Source organism: Molossus molossus, unplaced genomic scaffold (assembly GCF_014108415.1).
Source record: "Molossus molossus isolate mMolMol1 unplaced genomic scaffold, mMolMol1.p scaffold_m16_p_1, whole genome shotgun sequence".
NCBI lineage: Eukaryota > Metazoa > Chordata > Mammalia > Chiroptera > Molossidae > Molossus > Molossus molossus.
In genome coordinates this window covers 111,429,390-111,457,184 of record NW_023425344.1, presented here as the reverse complement: position 1 = coordinate 111,457,184, position 27,795 = coordinate 111,429,390, and the positions used below count along the sequence as shown (strand labels likewise).

Below are 27,795 nucleotides of genomic sequence, written 5' to 3'. Positions count from 1 at the left end.
AACCATTAAAAAATTTAAAAATAAAATAATGACAAATTCCTCAAGAAGTAGCTTAAAGAGTTGAAAGTGGATGCTTTTAGCATCTATGCTTCAGAGATGGAGAAACCGCAAGACATAATTCAGAAGTTGTGGCCAACACAGTAAATTTTATTTTAATTATTTGAATTCTAAAATTAGAATTCTTCATATTATCTTTCCTGCAGAGCATGTGAATATTTTCCTGGTAAGGTTCTTAATAATCATTATATTCAATATGATCTCAACTACAGAAACCATTTCAAAGGAAAAAAAAAAAAAACACACCAGCATATACATCAAAATTTTAATGAGTATGTAGAATTCCAAGTATTTTTATATTTTTCTGAACTCTGCCGATTCAGCTAATAAGCATCCATTGCATTTATAATCAGAAAAATAGATTAAGATCAGCATACAAATGTATTTATGTCACATGGTTACAATGACATAATATTATTCATTGCCAAGAAAAGAAAATACATCAAAATATGGTACAGTGGGAGTACTGAATTTTTTTTCTTCACATATCAGAACTTGGCAAAACGTTAAGCTTGAATAAGATCATTTTAGGATAATAAAAAGTGGTAGGTAGTAACATACAAAGACGTCTCATATTTTTGAAACTCACTACCCAACAGGAGATGATTTAATGGAAAACAAAAGTGGCTTGTTTTTAAAAAGACTAGGGAAAGTACTTCTACTACATCCAACAATTATTGTCCTTCTTGTGTGCCAGGCACTGGGCTTTCAGCATCGAAGGAGGCCATGGCCCTGTCCTGATGGAGCTCACATCCCAGCTGGAGGAGCAGACAATAAGCAGGCAAACAAGTAAACACGTGGAATGCTGCCTGTCTGAAGTGCTCTGCAAACAATGAGCCCTGGCCAGTTTGGCCCAGCAATTAGAGCGTCGGCCTGCAGACCAGAGAGTCCCAGGTTCGGTTCCCACTAAGGGCACGTACCTCAGTTGCAGTTTGTCCCCGGCCCTGGTTGGGGTCGTGTGGGTGGCAACCAGTGGATGTGTCTCTCACATCGATGTTTCTCTCTCTCTTCCTCCCGCTCTATTTGAAGTTGAATGCAAAAATGTCCTCGGATGAGGATAAAAAGAAAAAAACAATAAGAGGGAAAGAAGAGAGGCTCAGAGGAGGTGTATTTAATGCGGGGTGCTTGGGGAAGGCCTCGTGGATCAAGCCATTCGAGCAGAGACCTCAACGAAGTGAGAGAAGAAGCCAGACAGCCGTCTAGACAGAGCACGCGGCGTGGGCTGGGGTGGGTCTCAGCGTATTTAATGAACTGAAAAGAGGCCAGAGCGGCTGGGTCCTAGTGAGCGAAGGGGAAGGAAGGGAGTGTGAGATCAGATGTAGAGGGAGGAAAAGGAAGAGGCAGAAAATAATGTGAGGCTGGTGGGTCATTGTAAGGATTTGGGATTTTCCATTAGAGGATTTTCAATGAGAACAACGTAATCTGATTTCCACTGATCCCCATCACGCTGGCTGCTGTATGGAAAAAGCAGGAGGATGGGGGTGGACTTTATTAAAATAAATCTAAGTGAGTGGTGATGGTGGTAATAGTGGGTATAATGAAAAGTAGTAAGATTCTGGATCTTTTTTTTTTTTTTTTGTGGTACGTGCCCCTAGCGGGAATTGAACCCAGGACTCTCTGGTCCACAGGCCGATGCTCAACTGCTGAGCCAAACTGGCCAGGGCAGAAGGTACAGCCAATGAGATTTGCTTATAGATGTAACATAAGGTATGAGAGAAAGGACTCCAAGGCAGACATCTGGGTTTTTGACCTCAGCAATCAGGAGTTTGGAACTATCATTTCCTGACATGACAAAGCCTGAAGAAAGGACACGTTGGGTAGGAAAATATACTAATATTAATCTGCAATCAATACAGCATATATGCACATAGATCTGTCATTTCACAATTAATGATCTTCTTTCACACTCATGGATCTCACTTTGTCTCTTGCTAAGAGAAGGTACCAAGGCTGAGGGTATATTTCAAAGCATCTGAGCTTCACAACATGGAGGGCAGGCAGCCATGGTCTCAGAGGAGTCACTCAGCAGCACCAGCACAGAACAGTGCTATGCAGGACTCATCTGTTTAAAACATCTGGCAGTGGGTTGTTCTGTGACTCTAGTCCCATTCAACCATGTGCTACCCATGGGCTGAATTTCTCTGTGTACCATGTATAATGATCATTTGCTTTTAAAATGTATCCTACCTATGACCCTGATGTAAGTTATGACAACTAATAGCCTCTTAAAACAGCTTTTACAAATATTGTGGCAGTTTATTGTGACTTTTTTTTTTCTATCTAAAACTTAGAATTTGTCTGAGATACACAATGGGAATATTCCTGACCTAGTTTTCTGACTATGATTTATGAGTCAATAAACTCCTTAACCAATGGAATATAACATCCCTGACTGTACGGGACACTTACTGTCACACGCTCACTGTTGCAGGACGGATGAGCTTCCAGCCTCAGGTTGTGAAAAGTTAGGGTGACCTGCTTGCCTTCCTGCACAGCGATTCTCCACTCACAGATCCGGCCATGAGGGTTTGGGTTGGGGTAGTTGGGAGAAGTAAATGTTCCTGTAGGGCCCTGTAGATCCCCACCGCATTCTGAAGGAGAAGAAAACAACCAAGGAAACTTCCGATGGAACCAAATTGACATCTTTCATAAAGAATGTTCTCAAAATTGAAGTTTTGTGATATTTTTTTCTTCCTTCTTGCACTAGACAAAAGCATTGCTCTTATCTATGTGGCCCCTGAGAAAGAAGATACCTACTAAGAAGGGATCTCTATGGCTAACTGGCTCAAATTAAAAAAACAAAAACAAAGCCTAGCAACCATTTTTCACAGGGGCCTCTCAGGCACACCACACTCAGGAAGAAGTCTGCACTGAACTGGCCAGCATTATTTCTGCCATCTGAGCCAGCCCTTGTAAAGAACTTCCTGGAATGCTATTTCAACCAATAGGATGGAGGCTTTCTATATCCAATCAGAGCTATGCAGCTGTATCTCCATCAACTTCTTCACCAATCTGAGCAACTCCATTCTGACCAATCAGACAGTGCCTTGTGGAACAATCAAACTGTGAAAATTTGGAGTCCTCGTTTGCATGAAGATGGACCAATCAGGGACCAGAAGCAGGGACTTCTGTCTATATAAGTCAACTTCCCTCTGGCATCCCAGTTTCCCTTTCCACCCAACACTGCTTTTCCCGGGCTGGAGAGGAAACAGTGAAGATGTCTTACTAGAGTAAGGGGAGCCGACTAGTGCAGGCACAACAGACTGGCACAGAATGGAGAAGACCAGGGCCAAGTGGAGCGACCAGCACAGGGAAGAGGAGACCAGCAAGGAGTGGAGCAGAGCTGTCTAGCAGAGAGGGGCCTGGCCCCAGGCCTGCCTAGCCCCAGAGTTGCTGTTTTCACAGCTGTGCTGTATCACAACTGAGCTGTTTTCTACTGAATCAAGTTTCCTCTTCACTGCACCCCAAATTGGGGATTCCTGTTAGCAATGAATTGGTGCCAGTGACCATCGGTTGACATTCATAACTAGATTTATGGTGAGGACTTATACAGAACATTTGTATTCACTTCCTATTTCTAATATTAGCAGTTACTTTTTGTTTCCATGGATACTAGTTCACAGCATTTTATCATTATGGCCCAAGAAAATGTAGTAATCTTAGAGTCAGACAAATCAGAGGGCCAATTAACCATTTTTGGTCCAGACAAGATCTTCAGATTACCTGAGTTTGTCAGGGAATTCAGAATGCAAATTCTAAGCAGGACCACTGGGCTGGCTTCCTTCCAATCAGGAATGCAGTACAACTCCCAACCCTTACTTCTTTCTAGTGCTAGTTCCCTCCCTTTGTAGCACCGATCACAATTTTGATTTTTCACTTATTGGTGTGACTATTTGATTAACATCTGGCTCTCCACTAAGCTGTAAGGTCCAAGAAGACTGGGGTCATGCTGGTTTTTGTTTTTTGTTTTGTTTGTCCAACTGTTATAACACCAGTGCCTAGCATAGTGTCTATCCAGTGTAGGTGCTCGATCATATATATTTTTACATAAATCCATGACCTTACCTTCCAGACTAGATTCAAACCGTAGGCTGAATCCTGAGGCAGTCAGAGAGCCATCGGTGACAAACCTGACCAAAGCAACGTTGCTAGAAGTGTCTATGCTGTCAGGAATGATGTTCCCACAGTATCTTCCTAGTAAATTTCCTGTGAGAGTCAAGTAAGTTAATATGTATATGTCCAGGTGACTGATTTTATTTAACCTCCACTGGAGGTGTTCTGCACATATGAGGAAAATAACACAAGATAAGACCCTGTCCGTCAAGAAATGATAACCTCTGTCAAGGGAAGCAGAACAGCCTTGGCTGGTTTGGTTCAGAGTTAGAGCGTCAACCAAAGAGTTGCAGGTTAGCCCTGGCCGGTTTGGCTCAGCCGTTGGAGCATCGGCCTACGGACCAGAGTGTCCTGGGTTCGGTTCCCACTAGGGAAACGTACCAAACAAACCCTCCCCCCAAAAAACAGCAAAGAGTTGCAAGTTTGATTCCGATCAGGGGCACGTACCTCAGCTGCTGTTTAATCCCGGGCCCTGGTCAGGGTTGTATGGGAGGCAACCAATTGATGTCTCCCTCACATCGATTCTCTCTCTTTCTCCCTCCCTCCCACTCTGTTTGAGGATGAATGGAAAAATATCCTTGGATGAGGATTTAAAAAGAGAGAGAGAGAGAGAAGTAGGACAAAAATAAATAAAAATCAATATACTCAAATACATGAAGAGTAAAAATGACAGCCAATTAGGGAGAGGGCATCTCAGCACAATGAGGAAGGCTAGCTCATTTGGTTAAAGAAATGGTCTGAATAAATGAGTGACAGGCATCCATTTCATATTATTTCCAGACTACGTTACCCTTTCGTTTCCTTACTTGACAGGACATCCCTCAAATAACCACATGTGGCCCTGAAATGTGTTGGCAGGAAGGCGATGCCTTCCCAAGGTTGTGCGTGCCCAGTGGCCTCCAGGGACAGCTACAGAATAACACCTGTGGCTCAGGACACCCATTGTTGTGGGTGCACTGAGGGAGAGGAGGGCTGGCACTTCCCACATCTGATTGATCTGCACTTCTTTGTCAAGAAGAGACATAGTTCTGCCTTTCTTGGAAAGGAGAAGACTTCGAGGCTGAATGAGTACATGTGAGAATAAACACCCCCAAAGACAGCAGGCATACTTCACTGACCAGAGGCATGGTTTTCCCAGATCTCAACAAAGTCTTTTTCACAGCCAGAGGAATTCTGAAGGTTAAAGTCTTCAAAGTGGATGGTGAGATAGTGTCCTGAGATACCCCGGAGATGCCACTCACAGAACAAGTCATCCGAGTACGGGCGGGTTGGATACCCGACGCTCTGGATGACACCACTTTGCCCTGTCAGCGTTCCCCAACACTGGGCTGCAGAACAAGAAGAACAATATCCTATTATAGTTTTTTAAAATTTCACCAGCATATTTGAAAACTTTTAGGTGCCAAGTGAACATGAATTGAAGTTTTAAAAATTCTGAAAATGCTTGGTTAGTGCTTCTCTTACCATCATTGGAAATCTACTATTGATGTAAAGGGAAATGAGAGCACAGATTCAGTCCAATAATGGGAAGTGAAAGACTGGAAGACTGTTGAAGGGCATATTCTGTAATGTCTCTTTAATTCTCCTGGGATACCACGTAAAAGCTATTAGTTGCAATTACATTTCATTTCAAGAAAGAACCGACAGATTGATAGGGCCTGCCTAGTATCCTGGAAAGGGTGTGTGGTTCATTTGCAACGCCAACCATTTCCAGCTTAACCATCAAATACACATTTTACTGCAGTAACTGGTATCGCAAGGCTTTGAAAATGACTACACAATTATTTTGCATTAGCTGGATATGATAGATTAAACTATACACAGTTTGTATCAGGCTATGAAACAACCTATGGTGTAGGTAAAATGTTGTTACAACTGGGCTTTCCAAGTACTGGATGTATGAAATGTGTTTGGTTACTGTCCAGATTCATCTTCAATCATGACCATATTATAGTGAATTTTCAGTATGAATATTATTGCTCATTTTTTTAAGTAAGGAAATCAAAACACTGAAGAGACATTTGCTTTTTGTCTAGTGAGTGATTTGGGACTAGAGGCTTTGGAAAACAACTCAATTATCTATTAATGATGAGGAGTTCAAAATCACTGTTCTAAATATAGTTATTATTTACTAAAGAGTTTTACTATTTAAAGTAGTACCTATTTCATAATAGAAAGAAACAAGAATTTGATTTAACTGAATGTTTTTTCAACCAACAAGTTAGGACAAAATACAAAGTAATCAAGTTTATAGAGTGTTTCAAAATGGAAATCAAAGTTAAAGTTAAAATTAATAAGTGACTTTCAGTTTTAAACATTTATATTCCTTACTTATTTCTATCATTTCTGTCATTAAAATTAGGCAGATGGAAAGACTTCTTTTCTTTTCTTTTCTTTTAATTTTAATGTGTTTATTCTATCACTACTTCTTTTTTGAATATGAAGAGTGTTGTTACCTATAGAATACTTAGCCTTGAATCCCACGTGAGTGGAGCTGTTATCAGACCGGAATCTCAAATATATCACTTCTCCTGAGGACAGCTGACTGCCGGGCAAAGACGTTCCACAGAACTTGGAAATTACTGGGGCGTTGGAATCCGCTCCATCTCGCAGCTCAAGATAATTGGACGTGCAGCTAATGTGAAAGAAAATTCCATTTAACACAGAAAGACTATTGCTTTGACATATTTTGCTAAAAAAATTGCACCCACTTTTTCCAAGGGCATTATTAAATTATCTTCTCTGGAGCAGAAGGCACCGCAATGGAGTCAATTTAAGTGGCGAGCCACTTCAGAATACTGTGTAATATTCTTCCTAATCACGACGCACCCTTCAGTCAGTAGCTCGGAAAGACAGGTTTCACATGTACTACACAAGAATATTCACTTGCCTTCCATATTCTGCATTCGTTTTACAAAGTTAACAGTCATTCTCAAATGCCCCTTGGGAATTTTTTAAAGAAGTATTTTATTTCACATGATGGTTCGATGCATTTCACATGACAAAGATGAACTCTCTCTTGACAGCTCTGTGACCAGGCTGATAGAGGTCTCAGCTGGAATTTTCTATGTCCACAAAAGAGGCCAAGTATTTACCCAATATTTCTTGAGAAAGACAATCAGCCAATGAATGTTCACTGAGTGGGAGGCTGGCATCGTATAAGGTGCCCAGAAACAGTAGACAAAGGCTCTTATATCTAAGTGTTGTACCTCAGACATAGTCATGCAAATACATGCGCTCTTTTATTAAATGAAGAAAAAAAAATACAGATTGTGTGTGTGTGTGTGTGTGTGTGTGTGTGTGTGTGTGTGTGTAGTTATTCCCTTTGAGTTCAACATAGTAAGACTTACTTTCTGGTGTGTTATCTTTCAGAGTTCTTATTACATAGAAATTAGAAATTGTACTGTACTTGCTTTAGTCTCGTTTCTGACACTAGTGACCCCTGGTGTCACATAACACAAATTTCCGTTTGTGAGACGGGTATTTTATCATTTGTGACATTCAGTATGAGGCTGGGCAAATAAATACTCATCTAGCAGAGACACTGCTCTTCCTGTGGGAGGAAGAGCAGATCACATAAATCTCAAACAGCCATCCTCGGTGTTTCTTGCAGGATGTGCACAGGGTCACGAGGGACCGTATCTGTGGACATCTGCTCAGCTGACAGGAGAGTGGCTGGCAGGCAATGTTTCAGGCTGGAGGCGTTAAGCATTTCCCTTCTGCATCCCTAGATTTCCTATGCAGTCTATGTTGCTAAGAAATGAAGAAGGAAATTGTACTGAGACATGACAGCTAAAAATAACACTAACTCTGGCTCGAAGAAAAATGAAATGCAGGTGACCTACTTGGGTGTGAATTCAATACTGAACTGATCTTCAAACTGTAGCCTTATGAGCTTTCCTGAAGGAGCAGCTAGGAGCCAAATGCAATCAGCGTGCCGGGGATAATTGTCTGGGTGGTTGGGGGAGGTCACGTAGCCAACAGAATCCGCATCGTGGATGTAGATATTACCCCCACAGGCTGTTGGGAAACACAGTGAAATCAATCTACAGTCTGGAGAAAGAGGACAGAATCAACTGCTACAATCATTTTTAAAGTATCTTTATCTGCCCTGGCCGGTTTGGCTCAGTGGTTAGAGTGACAGCCAACCTGTGGACAGAAGGGTCTCGGGTTCAATTCTTGGTCAAGGGCATGTCATACTTTAGTTATAGGTTCTATCCCGACCCTGGTCAGGCTCCTGTGGGAGGCAGTCAGTTGATGTTTTCTCTCCCCCTCCCCCACTTCCACTCTATCCAAAAATCAATGAAAACATATCCTGGGGCAGGGATTACAAAACACTAATACCAAAAAAGAAATAAAAGCATCTTTAGCTGTACTTCCAATCTCAATTTCCTTTCATCTGAAATCATTCTTGTTTATTTTTTAAGCAAATAAATTCTGAATTTGCTATCAAGGAAGCTACAAAGTGCGTCACTTTTTAATTTGCCAAACCATACATTCTCTTTGGGAGTTTCACTTTTCCAAAAAGCCAACAGAGCAGCTCTGGTGCACCGTGCAAGCAGTAGGCGCAGGGGAGCACGCTGGACACCTGCTACTTACAGGAGCATATAAATGCACTGGGACTCACACCTGTCCGCGGACTGCTCAGCAGATGATGCAGAGCCGTGATCTGAATGTGTTTAAAAGACTTAGCAGATACATATTTGTTCAACTCTCTGGGCATTCACTCATTATGTTTCTTCGAGATTTAGATGCATTTGAAGAGCAAGAGATGAATGGCCTGAGATAATTTATTAGCCACATTTTGCAAGAAGATAAATGAGCTTTTATACTTTTCTAAAAGACCAAAGTATTATGTAAAAAATACTTTCATTATATCAAGAAACACCCCCCCCCCCCCCCCCCGCAATCTCTGCAAACAAATCAAGCAATAAACTGGCTAAATTGGGTACTTACAGTGCCAATGAGATTAACCTGCCCAATACCTTAGCCTCACAGATGCTGGGTCTGCTAAATTCTATTGACATTTATTTCTACTGTCATTCAGCCACTTATGGTCATTTCCTGAATTTTGTCATTACCCAGAACTCTTTCATCTCTGAAAGATTGAAATGCAAATTCCTTTGATTGCCTTTAACCGTCTCCTCACTCCTGGTCTTTCCTTCAGAATTCTTGCAAAATCTCAATTTCATGGTTGTATTTCATTCGAATCATTCATCAAAATTTCTGCCACTGCAAATGCATGTTCTCCAATCTCAACACTGCCAAGAAATCCTGCCATTTTTTAATATTAATTTAAAACTTGACTATAGGCCCGAAACCCTTCATTCTCTCCATTTCCTTTCTAGTTTCAGCCCCCGAGGACTTTGAATTCTCCTTTAGAATGAAAGAAGTCAGATGAGACGTCTCCCAATGTTATCCCTTCACTTGTTACCATCCTTAACAAATGTATCTGTTTCACTACCTTCCTTTATTTTCCCTTGTACACCCTTGTATCTCTAGGTCAGACTCCAGTTCCCTCTGCCGGATACTTTTAACCTCTCTCCTCACTCCTTCTTGCGCCTTTGATCTTTCTATGTATCACAAAGTCAAGTCATTTACAGTCACTCTCTTTACTTCCTCACCACCCTCTCATATCCTCTTCATCCTCCCTTCACGTCCCAACCCTAGAAAGCACTCAGGTCTGGGTCCACAGGTGTCTCACAGTTGTGTACCCAAAGGTCCTTTCTAATCTTCATTCTTCACCCACAGCATTTCCCGTGTTTGGCGACATCTTCCTTCTTTACGCGTTGTCCCTCAGCCTCTTGGACACCAAGCCCTGCTTCCCTGTTTGCTCCCTCTCACTGCTTCTCCTCTGGTCCTTCAGCACCTCTCTGGGCCTCGCCCAGCATTGCTGGGGTCCCGAGGAATCCTTCTGTAGGGCCTCATCCCCTCAGTCTCGATAATTTTCTCATTAATGTCATTCATGCTCATGACTTCAACGACGACCAGTCTGCTAATGATGCACATATTCCCTGATTCAGTCCAGATCCCTTCTCTGACCTTCAGACCCCGTTCCAACAGCCCGTGGGACGTCTCCAATGCACGTAACTCAGAGATTTCACACTGACCATGTCCCAAACCGACCTCATTAACTACTCATCACTTAGAGGTCACATACGAGTTAATGATAGTGTCGTCTCCCTTTCTTAATATATTTTCCCATATGAGATGTTGTATATTTTATTTATTACCTGTGTTTTAACACTAAAACCAAGCTCCTGAGGACATGGATTACATTTGTTTATTGCTATATCTCCAGGATCTAGCATAGTGTCTGTCACATAGCAAGTTCTTAATAAATGTTTGTGAGATAAAAGTATCCACCCTGCCCTGGCCTGTTTGGCTCAGCGGTTAGAATGTTGGCCCGCGGACCAGAGAGTCGTGGGTTCAATTCCAGTCAAGAGTCCGTACCTCAGTTGCGGTCCGTCCCCAGACCTGGTCGAGTCCTGCGGGAAGCAACCAGTCGATGTGGCTCTATTATATTGATCTTTCTCTCTGTCTCTCTGTCTCTCTCTCTCCCTCCTTCCCACTCTATGTGATGATAAATAGAAAAGAATCCTTGGGTGAGGAATTTAAAAAAAAGTATCCACCCAGCCAGAAACCTATGGGCCATCCACGGTGCCTCCCATTTCTTCCCTCCTCTCCCACATCCAACTGACTTCCAAATTCACTCGGGTCTGTATTTATAGAATCTCAATATGCCTTTGTTCTTCTGCATTCTTATTGCCATTGCCTTAGTTCAGGGCCTACACTTTTTTCCTGAATCACTCTTTCATCTGGTCTCTCTACCTTAGTCTTTCTCCTTCCAACGGGTTTCCAGTGCTGCAGACGCACTGATGTGTCTAATCTGATCCTGCCGCTCATGCTTCAGGTTCAAATCTTTCCAGGGTTCCCCATCGCCTCTCAGTTAAAATTACACATCCTGACGGTGGCAGCTATGGCCCTGCGCGATACGATTCCTGCCTGCTTCATCGGCATTGTAGCTGCCTCCTTATGATCTGTTCTCCAGCAGCAGCGAATTCTTTCAAACCCACAGACATGTCTTATTGCACAACCACTGAGAATTTGTTTGCTGTCACACCTTTCCCTCACCGATGGCACATCTCCGTCCACCTCCTTCCTCGGAGCCTCCTCCTACCCTTCAGGCTGGGCTAGGTGTTTCTCCCACGTGTCAGCACAGCTCTGATGCAGTTCTCTGTCTAGCACTTACCAGGCTATGTTCTAATCGTACCTTTGCTTGTCTGTCTCCTCCACTGCGCTGTGAACTCCTTGACAAAGCATGGTAGTTTGCAAGGTGTAAAACACTTGGTAAATGTTTGCATAATTAATTAATAAATCAACAAATTGGTGAAAATAAAGAGCATCGAGCACAGGAACATGGAAATCTCAATCAACCATACCAAAGGAATGTCTCTGGGGAAAGATGGTTTAGAACAAGTAGTATCTGGTGACAAAAGTCGTTCCTCAGCCCTGGCCGGTTTGGCTCAGTGGTTAGAGTGTCGGCCCTCAAACCAAAGAGTCGTGGGTTCGATTCTGGCCAAGGGCACATACCTTGGTTGCAGTTCGTCTCCGACCCTGATAGGGGTTGTGTGGGAGGCAACCAATGGATGTGTCTCTCTCACGTTGATGTTTCTCTCTCTCCCTCTCTCCCTCTCTCTCTCTCTCTCTCTCCTTCTCTCCCACTCTATCTGAAGATAAAAGGAAAAAATATCCTCAGGGAGGATTAAAAAAAAAGCCGCTCCCCAAATACCACGTTAAAGGCTGGAAATGGTAGCGGCGTAGAAGTTAAGTGCTGTGGAAAGACAGATGGGGGAGTAGAGACTGACTGTGCAGTTAGGGAAAATGGCTGATTAGAATGTCAGGAGAAACGAATGATCACATTGTTGGGGTTGTTCAGCAATAGAAATAAAAAGACTAGTAAGTCTAATATTAAGGTAAGTAAGATGGGGAAAAGGTAACAGCCATACCATTCTCGCATGAATAGAGGGTCCACAAAGGAAAAATACAGGTCATAGTGTTTGCAAATAGACCTTTAGTGTATCTGAATTCCCACTAAATGTTGATTTGAAAAATGTAATTGAAGACTGAGTCCAGCATGGGTAAAGATGGGGAAGGAGAATTCTGCGGCATGGGCTGAAGTCTCCTCACTAGACGCAGGCGCTGTTACTCAGCAGCCTCAGGACCCGGGGAGATCCTGCCGTCATGACTCAGCAGCAGAGCTCAGCGCAGAGCCTGGGAGGGACGAGAACGCCTGACCCACAGGGTGATGGTGCTGGTGTCACAGAGCTGTGTCTTTAAAGGCTCCTTTCAAATGCCAGAGCCATGCGTGCTGGGAAGGGGGGAAGGACATTCCCTGTCGTCCTGGAACCTACTTGAGCCACTGGATGATTTTCTGTGTCTGTTGGTGGAGACTTATTTCTTTTCCTTCCCAAAATGAAGAAATTATGCTGACATTTTAAATTATTATGTTTTGGAGAATGTGCAATAAAACATATAGCTTCATAGAGATTTATTTTGAAATATATTCAAGAATCTGAGATTGAGACCATTAAGATTATTCTGAAATCCTATTACCTAAGTTTGAAGCAAAGACATATTCTCTACTGATACTACTATCTTGTTTGAAGTTTACTTATTTATTCAAGTAAATATTATGTAAAAATAAATGTCACAAAAATTAAATCATTACAGTAGAATTGAATATAATTATAATCAAGTATAATTAAGTAAAAGTAATTAAGTAAAGATTACTACTGTAAGATATAATTAAATGGGTAATAGAATCAGAGGATTATATGTTCATTTAAAAGGAAACATACAAATGATTACAAAACAATGTAATTATTCTTACAATGTTTCTATAAGTGAATATAACTTATAATTAGATATTTTATAATGGAGAAGTCTAAGGAATTTCAGGGGATCATTGAGATCAGTTCAATTTATACTCATGGATAATTTTACTTTGTTTATTCTCTTGTTATGTGGCCTTAGGGAAAAAAAATCCAAGCCTCATTTTACTTACCTATAAAATGGGAACAATGATACCTTCCTTAAAAATTAGTCTTGATGAGCTATTGAATGTATCAAGCATAAAGTAAGTGCTTGATAATAGGTAGCTATTCCCATTACTCTTCTTTCAGAAGAGAAAACTTTACATATTGTTTTCTCAAGTCTATTTAAACAAGGAAGACCAAACATCTGCAGGGAAAGTACAGGCATTATTCTCAGTGAGATTACTTACCTAAACTCTGTGCCTCGTATTTGATCTTAAATCCTTGCCCTCCAACTCTATGATCAGAAATAAACTGAACAAACATTTGATTATCTGAGGTGAACAGAGTGGATGAAGGACGACTGCCACAAAAGTGACCATTTCCTCCATGGGGTCCCAAGGGCGGAGAAGAGATATCCGGTCCATTTTTCAGCTAGAAATACAAATTAAAATGGTATACATCCCTTCACATTAATAAAGACAAAGTACAAAATTTATATTGGCTTATGTTCAATATAGCCAACTGAGAAAAAAAATCGTTTTGTTTTCTGAACAAAGTCTGCAGAGAACGTAATTAGAACAAGTAGCAAACAAGACCTACCACCAAGTAATCCCCCTGGTTACAAGAGTCCGTGTTGGGAATCTGGAAGGGCTGCTCAAAATGGACCGCGATGGTCAGACCGCTCGGAACCAGAACGTGCCAAGAGCAGTTGAGGTTGGGAGGGTAGGTCTCCGGATAGTTGGGGGATGTGATAATCCCTCTGTTTGCATGCAAATATCCACCACAACCTTCCCAAGAAAAAAACAAAGAAAATTATTATTTTTTAATTGAAAAATTAAAGGACCTCTTTGAGTAACATTTACAATTGGCTTTTTAGGCTTTTTGTTTGTTTTTCTTGAGGATTTTTAAACTTAGGCAAAAGAAATGTGGTCTGAAACAGGCCAAAGTGTGGGAAGTGATTAGTACAACAAGCATTTCTCGAGTGCACACCATTGGGTACTCATTTTGTTTTTGTTGCTAAGATCAGGAAAGGGATGTAGAGACAAATTGCTTACTTTCATGAAGCTTACTTTACAGTTGAGTATTGCATACAACAAACACATATAATACATGAGACGGCGTTATGTTCTACAAAGAGAAGAGAACAAGGAAAGGGCACTGTATTGTCTGTGGAAGTTAGACAATGCCATGTTGTTGGGGTAACATCTGAGCAGGACCTGAATGCAATGAGGGATTGAGCCTCAGGCTTTGTGAGAGAAAAGCATTTCCATCCAGAAAACATATGGTGCAAAGACTTGATGGGTTAGTCATGAAAGTCAGAATGGATGAAGCAGAATGAGAGATCCAAAGGTAGCAGGGTAGGTCATGCAGGAAACGAAAAAGACTTATTTTTTCAGAAGAAAGGGAAGACATTGAAGGGTCTTGAGCATCCGAATGCAATGCGGTGACTTAAGTTTTAAAAGACCCACTCTAGCTGCAACACTTACACTGTGAGGGGGGCAGAGAAAGCAGAGGCAGGACGTCCAATAAAGGGTGATTCCTGAGTCCAAGGAGAGAGGACAGAGGCCTGCACTGGGATGGTGAGGTAGAAACGGTGGGAAGTGGCTGGAATCTAGATAGATTCCAGGGTAAAACTATTTTGATTTGTTGATGATTACGATTTATGGAGTGAAAAAAAGATAAATCAAGGGTGACACCAAGCTTTTTGGCTTCAATAGCTAGAAAAATGTACTTTCCACTTGCTAAAATAGAGGAGTGTAGCATGAGAAACATTGGGGGAGGTGGTGGAAAATGGTGGGAGTCAAGAGTTCAGGGTTTGACCTGGCAACTTTATACATCACGAGCTGTCATACATAGGAAGGCGGAGAGAGCGTGAGAGGTTGGGAGTTCAGGAAAGAGCGTGGTCAGGGCAGACAGTAATTTCCCAGTTGTCAGGGACTGAACAGCTCGTCAGTGAGTGAGAGCAGAGAGTTCATCCAACTAGCTAAATCGCGAAGGTGGAAATTTATCTCAGGTCTGTCTGATCCCAAAGCCCACTCTGTTAAACCACTATGCAGCCTACCTCCGCTGGGAAAAACCATTTATCTTCAGTTGCTCTCTATTAAAGGCATAACAGTGAGAGAATGTTAATTTTTAAAGTCTAGATAGATTGATAATCCACTTTAAAATTACGTTTTCAGTTAAAAGCATGAGAGTCTTTTGCTATTTCATATTCCATGAAATACTTCCTGAACTTCAATCTAGTTTGGATTTCCAGTTATTATTGGACTTCACATTTCGTCAAGTTTTGAAAGTCTCAATCACACTACACAGGATCGCCTGTCATATACTGTGCACATTCTCTAACTCGTCAGATTCATATTTCAAGACCAACAAACTCTTTCTGTCTCCCGTCAAAGGAATTATTTTGACCAAGGGATTTACGAAGATATCTTTTGTATTACTTTGACTGGTTATTTCTTGGGCTGACTTACTGCTCCTTTGGTGCATTGGTCTCCTAGTTCCAGCCACAGTGGGGATGAGCATTTGTTTTAAAGATCTTATTCTTGTGCCTCCTGTGGAGGGAGGACACCCCACCCAGAGACCTGAAAGGAGTCCTTTTGTACAACTCGGCCGGTTTCTCGGACAGGGACTCAGTACCTGACACAAGGAGAGCCCCCAGAGGCTGGGCAGAGACCGTGTGCTCTGACTTATAATTAACCTGTGTCCCTGTGTCCTGGCATAGAAAACTGAACAGAGTATACTAGGGAGAGAGCAAGAGAGAGGTGGGATGCAATGCGATGAGACAAAATAAATTCACACAAACTCTTAGGACACATTACTCTTGTGAAAGGAGGCATTAAAGCCGGCTCTGGTTACACTGAAGTCCGAGGTGAACCGGATCCACATGTACTCTCCTGTAGACCGGATGGGTCCAGGGATCTCTCTGCCACAGAGAATGGCCAGCTGCTGGGCCATGTTATTGTCTCCTAGGACCAAAAAAAGGAAACACCAGCATAAAAATATGTCTCCAGAATCTCCTCCACCATCATTTGTAACCCAGTCAAACCAGCTCATTCATTTTTCTCAGAACATCTCCATCGCTAGCACACAACGCGATTCTGATACAAGGACAGTCCAGGGACGACATCATTCTGGCTCCAGTTTGTAATGATCCCCCTGCCTTTTTCTCTACCTTTTCTAAGAAACACTCCTCAGACAGTTCCCACTCTCTTTCTAAAAACTGGCCGACAGGTCTTGCTGGCACTAACACTCAAAATCAGAGCACGTGGGGTGGGATGGGGGTGATTTCAGACCAGTGCTGATGTGTGCGTCAGACGCCATCTGAAGTATTCTGATTGCTGAAGGTCAAGTATCTCAAAGAGAAAAAAGGTTGGTCCTTCAGTCTCAGATTCCATACTAGTGTTACAAGGTCATTTGCTGAGATGTGTGCTTTAGCTCAGAGGTGTTTTTTGTTTTGCTTGTTTTTACCCTTCATTTGTTCGTTGTTGTTTGTTTTGCTGTTAAGAGGACACACTTATGTCCATGTGTGGAGCATGTAAGAGATTCAGCGAGTGTGCCCTCCGGAGGCTGGGCCACCTCGTGCCTCCTTTCCTTTGGCTTCTTGTCTCTAAGTTCAGTCAAAGCAACTGCGCCAGGCACGCTGGGATGGACAGAGGCAATTATAACAGACTTGGCTTCCTTGGTTGGGAAAACACTATTTCTTCCCGAAGGCAGAGGACGAATGAATTTCAAGCTCAGAAAACAACAAAAAAAGAATATGAGATGGGAGGAAATGTGCCCGTTTGCACAAGCAGCAGAATGAGTCTTTTTTGACACTGACCACCACCTAAAACTCACTCGTTATTAACTACTTCAGTCAGCAAGCTATTTTCTGTCATTACAAAGATGATGGCTTAGCCAAAAATACGAGATGCTTGAAAAGGCATTCTTGGGAGGGTTTCTGACTTCCAGAAACATTTGTATGCTTTACAGCTCAACATTTTTTCTCTAACTTTTTTTGGTATTTATCTTCACTAGGCCATTTTGCTACACATTTCACCCACAATTGTTTGTGTTAACTTATTCTCTAATCATGTATTGCCACATGTTGGAGTTATTATATGTTAGTGTTTATTTCATGTGTATATATTTTCTGTCTCTGTGAAACTGGGGAATTCTTTTTGAAACTTCGCGCAGTCTAATAAAACAATGGTTATCTCTAAATAATTACTTATTGATTAACTAACTAGTTTCATAGATAACCCAATGACCACAAGATGGCTTGTCCCTCCTCCAGCATCCATAATAAATACTGCAGTATTTCAAGAGCTTTCCATGACCTCAACATATGAATAGCAGCAGGAACACGAGGCAAAGTCAAAGAAATGTCCGGGGCTAGGACCAGCAGGTCCTTCTGTGACTCACTCTCTAGTCCAGCTTCCTTGGAAATGTGGAAGTTGAGGTCTCAAGAACATTAGTGGCTGACATTTATTGAGCAATTACTATTACCACTTTGAGTGTTTTACATGTAACACCTGTTTTTATCTTCACAGTAACACTATTATGTAGGTATCACTATTATCCTCATTTTGTAGACAGGAGACAGTCTTAGAGGGGGTGTATACTCTATCTAAGGGCATAGGGCATAGAAGTCAACAAGGATTTGAAAGCCTGGCCAATGAACTCCAGATGCCCAACTATGCTATTAAATGATTTAGTAAAGATCATAAACAAAGTAAGATCTAGAAATAGAAGGATTACTGGTTTTTGATACAATTTTTTTCTTTTCTTTTTCTTTCTCTTTCCTCTCTCCCTCCCTTCTTTCCTTCTTTTATTAACTGTTGTTTAGGCTCAGTGCAGTGTCATGGAACCTCAGATGTTGAAATCTTTGGTATGAAGAATTTGGTGCATGGTCTAGAAAAGACTGACTCAATTTTGAAACATGACAACTCTGCAAAATGATTGCACAGGTGGGAGAGTGACTCAGTTCTCCCAGGAAAGCCACCGGGGCCTCTCGGGAGTGGCCCAGGAATGTCCACAGTCACCAGAGGGCCAAGAGGATATGATGACATATGGATAGTTCATATGAACAATGAAAAATAATGTCATCGTTTTGGCATCCATCATCTACTGAGCTCTCTTCAGGCAGCTGTGTCTCAGCAAGAACACTTTCATTCTATAAAGAGAATATGATGAACCCTCTTTCAGAAATCTCTCAATAAAAGTAAATGGAAACCTAAATTAAACTATTCCAAATTCTCCGTCTACTAAATGCCGTGGATTTTGCTGGAGGACTTTGCATTCATCACCTTCCCTGATCCTCACAACAACCTCCTGAGGAGGATGTTAGTGTCTCTTTCACAGACGACAGAACAGACTTGGAGCCATTTAGTAATTTGCACAAGGTCATGCGGAAGAAGAAAGGCTAGCTCCCTCGATTTGAGGCTTCCAAGAAAAGTTATTGGTTGAACAAAATCAATAAAAGTGATTTTTAAAAAAATAACCACAATTTACCTGTCAATGCAGTCACCTACTAAAGATAATTTTAAAGTTTTTACTGAAGCCCAGCCAGTGTGGCTCAGTGGATTGAGAGCTGTCCCATGGACTGAGAGGTCCTGGTTCGATTCCAGGTCACGCAGGGCACATGCCCAGGTTTCAGGCTCGATCCCCAGTAGGGGGCGTGCAGGAGGCAGCCAATTAATGTGTCTCTCTCACATCCATGTTTCTCTCTCTCTCTCCCTCCCTAAAAAATCAATAAAAACATACAAAAAATGTTTTCTAAGTTTTGACTGGGTTCTGAACATTCAGAATATGTGTGCAAGGACACACAAATTTAATTGCATGAGAAATTTAAAATTTTTACATCCACAGGAATGCCTTGACATGAGGAAAGATGATAGTTCCTCTGGGTAATATGCTGACAGCTGATTGTCGACAGGAAAAGCAGGGGGGAAGTTATCATTTATTATCTCATCCTGTTTGTATGATTAATTTGAGTCTTTACTTAGGGTCTAGTCTCCACAGAAGGAAAATAAAGCACCTCTGCCAGTGATTTTTCTCACTGTTCTTAGTGCATCCAGGGGCTGATGGGAGAAGGAAATCAAGAGCTTGCACACTAACAACCTGTGAGCCAAAAGCAAGCACACATTTGTTTGATCCCCCAAAAGTGCTCTGAAGCGGTTTTTCATTCATTTAACATTTGGGAAATTCATAGGAAATTCGGTATTTCTCACATTTCCTAAAAAATAAGATGCAGAACACTGAGCCTGCATTCCCAATGGCTGCCCTTTGAATTGTGTTCTCCAGTTTGCCACATCACTGGTTGTGCCACCTGCTGTCGGGAGAGGCACAGGCGGTTGCAACGTCTATCATGAGACGCACCCTGAGGCAGGGACTAGGGTCAGGCAAGTGACCACCTCAAATCAAGGGCAAGATGGAAGGTGGTGCTAAAGGCCTCAGAAATCAAGATAAACATCACTTTTGTGCACTAGTTTAAAAAAATTGACTTTAATGTAAAATGAAAAAATACTAAAATATTAAATAAAGGCCGGATCTGACTATGCAGGTTGCCGGGTCCTGCCTTACTCTCCTCACCCTAATCTTGGCCCTGTCTGGAGAGCCTTTGAAATCACAGATCTGGGACCCATCCTGAGAATTTCTAGTTTAGTAGGTCTGGGTGGGGCTTAGAATATGCATTTATAACAAATTCCCCGGTAAGGTTAATATTGCTGGTCTGGGACCACACTGTGAGACACACTGGTGGAAGGATATGTTCTCCATGCTAATAGTGACGCAGAGTTTGCACAGGTCACACATTAGCATTGATCACATACCTCAATTAATGCATAGCAATACCACACCTGTGTATAGAGGAAACGATGAAAAATTTTAGCCTTTAATTCTATCCATTCTACCCAGAGATTCAGTAGACAAAGAGAATTGAGTGCATTGTATTTATAAATGCTTTTCCTTGGATCTTAAAGACATAGGTATAAAATATCAAGATTTATTTCCAAAGCCTTCAACAAGTCAGCAGCACTACCTGGAAACTCAGGCTTGTTTCCTACGTAAGGCAAAGGTAGGGTTTCCTCGTAGGAATGTGATGCTGTCCCTTACCTAGCATGTGGATGATTTTACTAGAAGCAATTTCAGAGTTTCTGTATGCCATTCAGAAACTGGAGCCAATTGTAGGATTTGATGCCTTCATTGACCATAATACCTGTGCAATTCCATGAAAATGGACGGAGGTAGTTAGCAGCTATGGTTATAATTGAATGTAATTAAACATATGTCAGGGTAGAAACGGGCAGTTTTTTGTTTTTTGTTTTTCCTTTTAAATGTTTCTCACCATCTCGGATCACAAGTTTATCGTAGTTGCATGTTCCATGGGATTCGATGTCCAGGGAGAGGATGTTGAGTTCCACAGTGGAGTCTGGGGCCTGGAGGAGCCACGTACAGTCAGCGTGGTTCCCGTAGTTCTCAGGCCAGCCTGGGGAGAAAAGAAAGACGGGCGCCTCTCCGGTCCTCAGGAACCCACCACACGCACCTGCAGAGGGAGAGGCACCATCTCTGAACACCTCTGATGAAAGACACTAACACTTTCACTGTACAGTGGCAGTCCTGCCCCGCTGGTGTGGCGCAGTGGTTGAGCGTTGACCCACGCACCAAAAGGTCGCCATTCCAATTCCCGGTCAGGACACATGCCCAGGTTGTGGGCCCGATCCCCAGTGGAGGGATCCCCAGTGGGGGGCGTGCAGGAGGCGGCCAGTCGATGTTTCTATCTCTTTCTCCCTCCCCCTTCCTCTCTCTCTAAAATCAATAAAGAAAGAAACTTTTTTTTAATCTTTAAAAAAATATAAAGAAAGTGTCAGTCCTGTGCTGAAATGAAATAGTCAATTAAAACAGTTGCCTCAGCCCTGGCCAGTTTGGCTCAGCGGTTAGAGCGTCGGCCTGCGGTCCAGAGAGACCCGGGTTCGGTTCCCGCTAAGGGCACGTACCTCGGTTGCAGTTTGTGCCCGGCCCTGGTTGGGTTGTACGGGTGGCAGCCACTCGATGTGTCCCTTTCATGTCACTGTTTCTCTCTCTTTCTCTCCCTTCCACTCTATCTGAACAACAAAATGGAAAGATGTCCTCAGATGAAGATAAAAAAAAAAAGTTTCCTTAAAATCTATACATATTTTATGAAACCCACTGATTCAGCCAGCTGTGATTAACATAATTTATTCTTTGTGAAGAAAAACACATTGTATTCTACTTTTCCACCGTAATTTGGCCACTCGACCCGTTCATTAATGAGTGCCTATTGTTTGTTAAACATGAAACAAGTCCACATGGAAGACCTGACATTATTCTTCTCTAGGTAGAACTCTACTTCCTATGTACTTTAATCTTTGCCTTTTTAGTATAGCTATTCATAGTGTAATTTATATCGAGGCAATTTTGAAACAATTTTCAATTTGGTAAAGTGAAATATTCAGAAAAGCACATGAACTTATAATGAGAATAGACTTCATTATTTTTGTTAAAAATAATGGCTTCTTGAGCTGTTATTCACACACCATAAAATTTAGCCTTTTAAAATGTACAATTCAGTGGTTTCAGTTTATTCACAAAGTTCTGCAGCCATCACTGATATCTAATGTTAGGACCTTTTTTTTTTTTTTTATATCCTCACCGAGGACATTTTTCCATTCAGGTAGAGTCGGGGGTGGGGGGGAGAGGAACAGAGAAACATCGATGTGAAAGGGACACATCGAGTGGCTGCCACCCGCACAACCGACCAGGGCCAGGGACAAACTGCAACCGAGGTACGCGCCCCTAGCGGGAACTGAACCCAGGTCTCTCAGGACCGCAGGCCAACGCTCTAACCGCTGAGCCAAACCGGCCAGGGCTAATGTTAGGACATTTTTACCAGTCCAAAAAGAAACTCTGTCCCGTTACCACTGATTCTCTATTCTCCACTCCACCAGTCCATGGAAATCACGGATCCACTTTCTACCTCTATGGGTTTGCCTATTCAGGACATTTCATATAAATGTAGTCATACAATATGTGGTCTTTTGTGACTGGATTCTTTCATTTAACATAATGTTTTAAGGTTCATCAATATTCTAGCCTGTATCAATACTTCCTTCATTTTTAAGACCAAATAGTATTACACTGTATAAATATACCACATTTAGATTTTCCATTCATCACTTTTTGACATTTGGGTTGTTTTCCTTTTTACACTATTATGAATAATGTTTCTATAAACATCCATGTATAAATTTTTGTGTGGATGTACATTTTATTTTTTATTTTTATTCCTCACCCAAGGATATTTTTCCATTTATTATTAGACAGAGTGGGAGGGAGGGGGAGAGAGAGAGAAACATCGACATGATAGAGCCACATTGACTGGTTGCCTCCCACACAACAAAACATGACCAGGGCCAGGAATGAACCACAGCCGAGGTATGTGCCCTTGACCAGAATCTAACCTGCGACTCATTGGTCCATGGGCCAACCATCTAACGGCTGAGCTGAACCGACCAGGGCACATTTTCTTTTTTTAAATATGTTTTTTATTGATTTATTGAGAGAGAGGAAGGGAGGGGGAAAGAGAGAGAGAAACACATCAATGAGAGAGAAACATTAACATATCAACATGGATCAGTGTGGCCTCCTGCATGCCCCCTACTGGGGATTAAGCCTGCAGCCCAGGCATGTGCTCTGCCTGGGAACTGAAGCAGTGACCTCCTGGTTCAGTACTAGGTCGATACTCAACCACTGAGCCACAATGGCGGGGCTGGATGTACATTTGCAATTCTCTTAGGTATATAACTAGGAGTAGAATTGCTGGATCATACGGTGGTAACACTGTTTTTCCATTTTTGAAGAACTGCTGAACTGTTTTCCAAAGTGGCTGTACCATTTTACATTCCCACCAGCAATGCACAAGGGTTTCTGCTTGACATGTTTACTTTCCTTCAGATGACCCTAGTCCACATTAGGCTTCTCTTCCTTCCATTGCTTTTTTGCTACCTACACCACCTGATTGGTCATTTAATAATTTCCTTACTATATTGTTATTTAACTGATATAATGAATGCTTTATCTTTCCCAAATACTTATAAGCTCCTAGAAAGAAGAAAGTATATCTAGGTTTTGTTTCTTCGTCAGTGTGTACTCACCTTAGTGTATCTATAAAAAATCCTCAATAAATATGTGCAAAATTAAATTGAGTATATGTATGCATAAGAAATGCTGATGATACAGTGTTTAATATATTAATACATTATAAACTGTTAAGCTTTGTTGCATTTTAATAAAAATCTCAGACTGTGATGTCTTCATGAGTAATCATTTATGCTGTTTAGATAACTAACAAATTATAAAATTCTCTCAACTCCTTACTTCTCCTTTCCTTGTTCTTGATTAAGAAAAATGAGGTTAATTATATAATTATAGAATGCATGTGTGAGAAGAAAACTTATATTTTTGTGAGTATTAAATTGTATTTGCTGATATAATTTTTTGCATGAATTGGTGATTCCTTCTCCAACTTGCGATTTGTGGATATAAAAGAGCTTAGCTCAAATTTACTTGCAAGAGCTATCCAAATAGAAATGAATAGCTCTAAACTACAATCGGCAATCTTGCTGATGGACCTCTGCTCTAGGATAAATAGATGAATATTTTAAGGAAGAGATTTGTATTCAATCTTATGAAAGTACCCTATAAAGGAGGTGAAAATAACATCTCAGAACAGCGTACTAAGGGTTATTCAATAAAAATAAGTATGAGTTATACCTTCAGTAATCTTTGTTGATACAAACTCTCAAGAAGTTAGAAGCAAATAGAGTCCAATTGTTTAAGGTCTGCTTACTCCTACAATAAGTTCACAGTTTGAATATTCTTCAGTGAGATCTTTTGATAATATGTCCCAATCAACTAGTTCAAGAATGAAGAATATCCTCCAAGAAATATCTGCTGAATTTCTTCTATGTCAATCCTCAAATTCATAAAAGTCATTCAAATTTTCTTAAACCAATTTGTAAGGAAAAAATTGTTTCCAAAAATACTGCTTACTGAGGGAACTAAGAATGTCTTTAAAATAGTAAAATAAAAGCTTAAAATTTAGGCAAGTTTACCTTGAAACATGAAGGTTTGCAACCAGCAAAGGGGAAAGTAAAGCATTCAGAAGGCAAATTTAAAATGAAATACAGAGGGGAAACAGTTACTTTTTTCTATTAGTGGATCCTTAACTAGTGTGTGTGTGTGTGTGTGTGTGTGTGTGTGTGTTTGCAAATCAAATTTTCAGAGGTCTCTAAAATGATCTCTAGATATTATAAGTAGAATATCTTATGGATATTAAACCTTTAATTAATATGAAAAATATAATGGGAAATTAACCTTTTTAGAAACAAACATACAATTTTTACATATCCATGAAATTATTTTTTATTTTTTTTTTTATCCTCACCCGAGGATATTTTTCCATTTTTTGTACAGATAGAGTGGGAGGGAGGGAGAGGAAGGGAGAGAGAGTGAGAAACATCAACGTGAAGGGACACATCGAGTGGCTGCCACCCGCACAACCAACCAGGGCCGGGCACAAACTGCAACCGAGGTACATGCCCTTAGCGGGAACCGAACCCGGGTCTCTCAGGACCGCAGGTCGATGCTCTAACCGCTGAGCCAAACCGGCCAGGGCCATATCCATGAAATTAAAAGGACACCTGAACCTATAGAGGAAGGTTTGAGGGCTGTATTTATTCTTTTTCCTCTCTTGGGCATTTGGCCCCTATTATGGTAGGACCCTTTGAAATACTGGTCTACACTATCAGCCCCTAAAAAGAATTTCATTTGTCACCAAACATACCTGTCGCAATGGTGGGCAAGGGTCCAGCAGCAGCATTCCTTGCAAACCACTCCAGAAGGAACCCTTTCCCTGAGATTGAAGCGTCAGAAGAAAACTGAAATGTCAAGGAGTTTCCTGTGGAGCTAAAGGATTGGATCTGGGTGCCACAGTAAGTCCCAATTGGGCGGGAATGAATGCCAGCACCATCATAAATCTGCATGTAAAAATACAAGTAAGAGAGCATAGATTAAGGCAATTACCTGTATTTTTCTTCTTTTAACAAACTAAAGAGATCTCTGATTCAGTTCCGGTCAGGGAACATGCCCTGGTGGTGGGCCTGATCCCCAGTGGGGGGCATGCAGGAGGCGGCCAGTCAATGTTCTCTCTCATGGATGTTTCTCTCTCATTTGCCCTCTTTTTAAAAAAATCAATAAAGGAAAAAAAATTTTTTTTAAAGAATGCCTTATGTTATAATTTTATCATAATGGAAAAAACAAGTGAGCAAACATATCTGTTTTAAACTAAAAATGTCATTAAATATATAACATAATTGTAATAATTTAGTATTTTAAATTTATTGATAACTTTGCTGCTGATTTACATTAATAATCGTATTCTCATTGTGTGCCTTACAGTAAAATTTAGTGGCAGAATAGTAGAAACCAGTATAGTCATGCACAAACAACATTTATTGGATGTGCTTTGGGACTTGAAAGGGAATTAGGAAGAAAGGGGAAAAAACAACAAGAAAGAGGGAAGGTTTAACGAGAGAAACTGAACAGGTGTTCTAAAGGAGTTCCTATCTCCACAGAAGCAAGCAGCAGAATTAATCACAGCAAAGGAATCATAGCTTGCAACAGCTTAGCACACCTTCAAAGCACTCAATAAATCTTTTTCATTTGGTTTACAATATTAAATTCCTACTTAGAGGCATCTTTTATGATAGATCCCAAACACCCAGCATGGAGCACATTTTCTTGTGATTGCACATGTGGATGCATGCTATCCAACCACAGTTCCTTTCTTTCCCTCCATCTTCTCCTAAATAATTTGGAACAAATTCATTATAATTGTTATCATAAATTTCTCTGCTGAAGCTACTATATAAGCTCATGTTTTCAAACTGTGTGATAATTATTCTCTCACATACTGAACATCTATCAACTATTGAGTTCCATTGCAGACCCAAGATGAATAAGACGGAATCATGGACCTCCAGAATCTGACAGTAAAATAATCAAACTCATGTATTTCACATATAGCAAAACATCAAGTTGTACATCTTCAATATGTGCAATATTTGTTTGTCAAATATACCTCAATACAACTGGGGATAAAATCTGATGGTGTTTCTGAAATTGATACAACAATGTCTGGGTGGCAATGATCACCACAATTTTTATATTGTCATTTATTTACTTTAAAAGGATTCTTCAAATTTTAATACCCTAACATAAGAATAAACAGGACATGGGAAATAAGATAGAATAAGTAATTAAGAAATACATATAGCCCTGCCGGTTTGACTCAGTGGTTAGAGCGTTGGCCTGCGGTCCAGAGAGACCCGGATTTGGTTCCCGCTAAGGTCGTGCAGGTGGCAGCCACTTGATGTGTCCCTTTCACAATGATGTTTCTCTCTCTCCCTCCCTCCCACTCTCTCTGAACAAAAAATGAAAAGATATCCTTGGGTGAGAATATTAAAAAAAATATATATACATATATACTTAGACAAAGCTCAACAGGCAAATTACAACAATAAAAGTATACAAACACATATAATACCAGAATTACCTTTGTACAGATAATACAGACGGGTAATCATGATTTAAAGCAGACAGACCATCCCATATGATTTACAAATGCTTGAATAAACACTAATTTGCATGTATTTTGGCCAATAGCAACTCACTAAAGTTATAAGCATCAGCTGCACTTGGAAACTCACCCTTAATTTGTCATAATGGCAGTTGTGTGTTGATTCAATGTCCATCTCCAAGATTTGACCCTGGACAACTTGAGAGGCATTCACATTTACTGTCCATCGGTAATCAGAGTTGTGAGGGTAATTTCCAGGCCATAAGGGAGAGGCAACTTTCCCATGAGTTCCCACAATATTGTCATTGCCAAATACTAGGAGGAAAATGAAGTAGTAAATCAGACTCACTTAAAACAGCTCTTTAATCAACAAAAAGAAACAAAGGCAAGGGGTGTTGAAAAGGGGTGTTTTAATTGGCTGTGATTTCTTTTCTGAACACTGAAAGAAATATGGCTTCCCTTTTGATTTCTGTGCTATCTATTAATTCCTGGAGAAGGGCAATTTTGTGAATGGAATTCCATCTCCGTGGAAGGTTGCTGGTGTGAGAACAAAGGATAACTTCCCATTTGGAAAGGGATTCCCAAACCCCAGGAGATTGGAGACATGGGAAGGGGGTTGTTATTAGCCCCATTCTCTAATTTTGGTTTACCTACTTAACTTTGTCTTACAAGAGAATAAAACATGTTTTTAAAAATTGTTAAGATAAGAGAATCTGACATTTGGGAACCACGTACATATCCAATAGCTAATTGTGGAAAAGTTGAGTTAGAAAATAAAAATATTTAACATTTTATGCTATTAGAAGAATACCCCGTTGTTATGCTATCTGAGCACTTAAAGTCAATCCCAAACTGTAAGGACTTAACAGCAATATCATTCCTAATGGCCACGTTGCAAGCTTCTCCATCCCAGGAGAACAAAGACCAAGCTTCCTGCCACAGCAG

General features: G+C 41.0%; 1 protein-coding gene across 1 annotated transcript in view; it reads right to left on the bottom strand.

The window, feature by feature from the left end:
• Window positions 1-27,795, bottom strand: part of CUBN (cubilin) — a 292,271-nt gene that overhangs the window by 86,613 nt on the left and 177,863 nt on the right. The window contains exons 38-48 of the mRNA XM_036275497.1: window positions 26,981-27,165; window positions 25,057-25,249; window positions 20,539-20,736; window positions 16,031-16,177; window positions 13,809-13,996; window positions 13,457-13,640; window positions 8,016-8,190; window positions 6,627-6,805; window positions 5,289-5,498; window positions 4,123-4,263; window positions 2,467-2,648 (exon numbers count right to left, since the gene is read on the bottom strand). Of these exons, the coding sequence (XP_036131390.1) occupies window positions 2,467-2,648; window positions 4,123-4,263; window positions 5,289-5,498; window positions 6,627-6,805; window positions 8,016-8,190; window positions 13,457-13,640; window positions 13,809-13,996; window positions 16,031-16,177; window positions 20,539-20,736; window positions 25,057-25,249; window positions 26,981-27,165 (1,982 nt within the window). The remainder of the gene's footprint in view (window positions 1-2,466; window positions 2,649-4,122; window positions 4,264-5,288; window positions 5,499-6,626; window positions 6,806-8,015; window positions 8,191-13,456; window positions 13,641-13,808; window positions 13,997-16,030; window positions 16,178-20,538; window positions 20,737-25,056; window positions 25,250-26,980; window positions 27,166-27,795) is intronic.